Raw genomic sequence first — 2,500 nt, forward strand, 5'->3', positions numbered from 1 at the left:
TTCCTTCCACGGTGTAAATGTGGCAAGCTAACCTGTGCGGACTTATAAATATACTAGAAAAAAACATGCGGTTGTGGAAATAGTATTTTCAGTGTGAAAACAGAATGAAGACATTATATTCTAGATGCGTACAGTCAGTGGAACATTTAGACGGCGATACAAAATTAATATGACACTTTTTATGTGTAAAGCGTTGGATGGTATTTAGGTTAAGCAATCCTTATATTGAACAGGAACGACACATAAAGAATTATAATTAAAAATGATAATAATAATGGTCGGAAATGACTGATAATTAGTGGAACACCAGTACAAGAGAATTAATAAAATCAGCAATTATTCTGAGGGAAAAAGGCAAACCATTTACCCATAATTAATTCATTATGCACTAAAAAAAAAAAAATACAAATCTGAAGTAAGAAAAACATTATATGAAAATTCAAAAGTAATAATGAACTTTAATAAAACTAAACGGAAATAATATTCAATGAGAGCAATAAACTCATAGATTTCCTTCTCACCTGAGCTGGTTAATGAGCCTCGTGGGGTCAGGTAAGTCTAGGAAGGATACGAGGAATTTCGTTCTTTTATTGATCATGGCTGAGGACATCTGGTGGATCCTGCCGAAGTAGCGAAGGGTCTCCACAATCGTGAATTCTTGGTAGAGGGCCAGTTCCTGTGTTGGGATGGTCGTGTTATTTGTGAATTTATTTATTCTGTTTTATTTTCCTTCTTCCTGTCTATGTGTCTGTATATATTCATCTATTTCTCTTTCTTTCTTTCTCTCTCTGTCTCTGTCTCTGTCTGTCTCTGTCTCTGTCTCTGTCTCAGTCTCTGTCTCTGTCTCTGTCTCTCTCTCTGTCTCTCTCTCTGTCTGTCTCTCTCTCTCTCTCTCTCTCTCTCTCTCTCTGTCCCTCTCTCTCTCTCTCTCTCTCTCTTTCTCTCTCTCTCTCTCTCTCTCTCTCTCTCTCTCTCTCTCTCTCTCTCTCTCCCTCTCTCCATACACACACAAACATAAATAACTATACATTCTTCAAGGTATAGCTGCCTTATGAAAGAAGTGGAGAAGGAAGCGTGCAATATCCCAAGAAACGAAGGTGAATAACCCATTAAATTCAACATCAAAAGACAACATATGAAGACTGTACGCTCGATAAGAAGAAGAAAAAAAAAAGAAGAACAAAAAGAAAAAGAAGAAAAAAAAAGAAAAGGAAAAACAAGAAAAAGAAAAAGAAAAAGAAGAGGAAGAAGAAAAGAAGAAGAAGAACGAGAACAAGACTCAGAAAAAGAAAAGGAAGAATAAGAAAAAGAAAAGGAATAAAGAGAAGAAGAAAAAGAAAAACACAAAGATAAAGAAAAAGAAGCTGAGAAAAAAAGCTCACCTGTGGCATGTACCCGACCCGATGCCCAGGGACAGCGGCACTGGGGGAGCCCGGTGGATACCCATACAGGAATATTTCCCCCTTGTCCAACCGCAGTCGATTCACAAGGCAACCCAAGAGCGTGGTTTTCCCGCAGCCACTCGGGCCTAAGAGACCATAGCTGGGGGGGGGGGGGGGGAGGTCAAGGAGTAGGTTTCAATAACAAGTGAAGCAAGGCATGTACTTTATTATTATTATGATTTTTTTTATCTGTTTTCTTTATCTTATCTTTTGGTCCTGGTTAGAAAACGGGTAGTTAATCCATTCTGTTATTTGATTGGGTTTGTATGTCGTTAGGCTGTTAAGATCTCTATTCAGAATTAGAACTGTCCTTACTATGCATTTGCATTTATTTACTGCATTCTTACAAGTAAACCAAGTGTTTCAAGATCATTCTTTTAACATTCCCTTGTGTTGTCAAATATATTAGTCTTTTATTAATAGTAAATTTGAATAATCATAATTTGTTATACCAGCTAGGTTCATTTTCGGCTAAATGACTTTCCCACCCAATAATCCTCGTCTAATTATACACAATGTATTTAATTCGTAAATCTAATGAGATACTAACATGGCACCTTGTGGCACTCTCATTTCCAGACCTTCCAGCACTGGCACCTTGTTCTTGCGGGAGCCATAGGACTTGTAGCCTTGCTGCACCACCACGACATTCCCCTTTCCTAGGGGCCTGAGGGGAGAGAAAGAGAGGAGTGGAATGAGTGAAGGGTGGAGGGGAGGGAGGGGAAATAAAGGGGAGTAGAGGAATAAAGGAGGTGGGTGAAGGTGTGGAGAGGAAGGAGGGGGAAGGAACGAAGGAGGGGAGTAAAGAGAGAAGGAAAGGAAGAATTCGAAAGATATATATGGAGGAAGAAAAAATGGAAGGGGTGGATGAAGGGAAGTGAGGGAGGAAGGCAAAGATGTAAAGCTTGAAGACGAATGAAGGAACGTGAAAGGGAAGAGAAAGACAAAAACGATGAAAGAGGAATGAAAAGAGTCTTGATACGAGTTTGTCGGCCCGGTGCCAGGGTAGTCAGCGCCCCGGGCAACAATACCCACAGTCCGCGCCCTCCCCCCCCCCC

The 2,500-nt window shown here is 40.1% G+C and overlaps 1 protein-coding gene across 1 annotated transcript in view; it reads right to left on the reverse strand.

The window, feature by feature from the left end:
- LOC113827736 (ABC transporter G family member 20-like) overlaps positions 1-2,500 on the reverse strand; it is a gene marked incomplete in the record, with an annotated part of 41,341 nt that overhangs the window by 34,328 nt on the left and 4,513 nt on the right. The window contains 3 exon segments of the mRNA XM_070124715.1: positions 522-676; positions 1,383-1,542; positions 1,993-2,109. Of these exon segments, the coding sequence (XP_069980816.1) occupies positions 522-676; positions 1,383-1,542; positions 1,993-2,109 (432 nt within the window).

Source organism: Penaeus vannamei, chromosome 8, assembly GCF_042767895.1.
Source record: "Penaeus vannamei isolate JL-2024 chromosome 8, ASM4276789v1, whole genome shotgun sequence".
Taxonomy (NCBI): domain Eukaryota; kingdom Metazoa; phylum Arthropoda; class Malacostraca; order Decapoda; family Penaeidae; genus Penaeus; species Penaeus vannamei.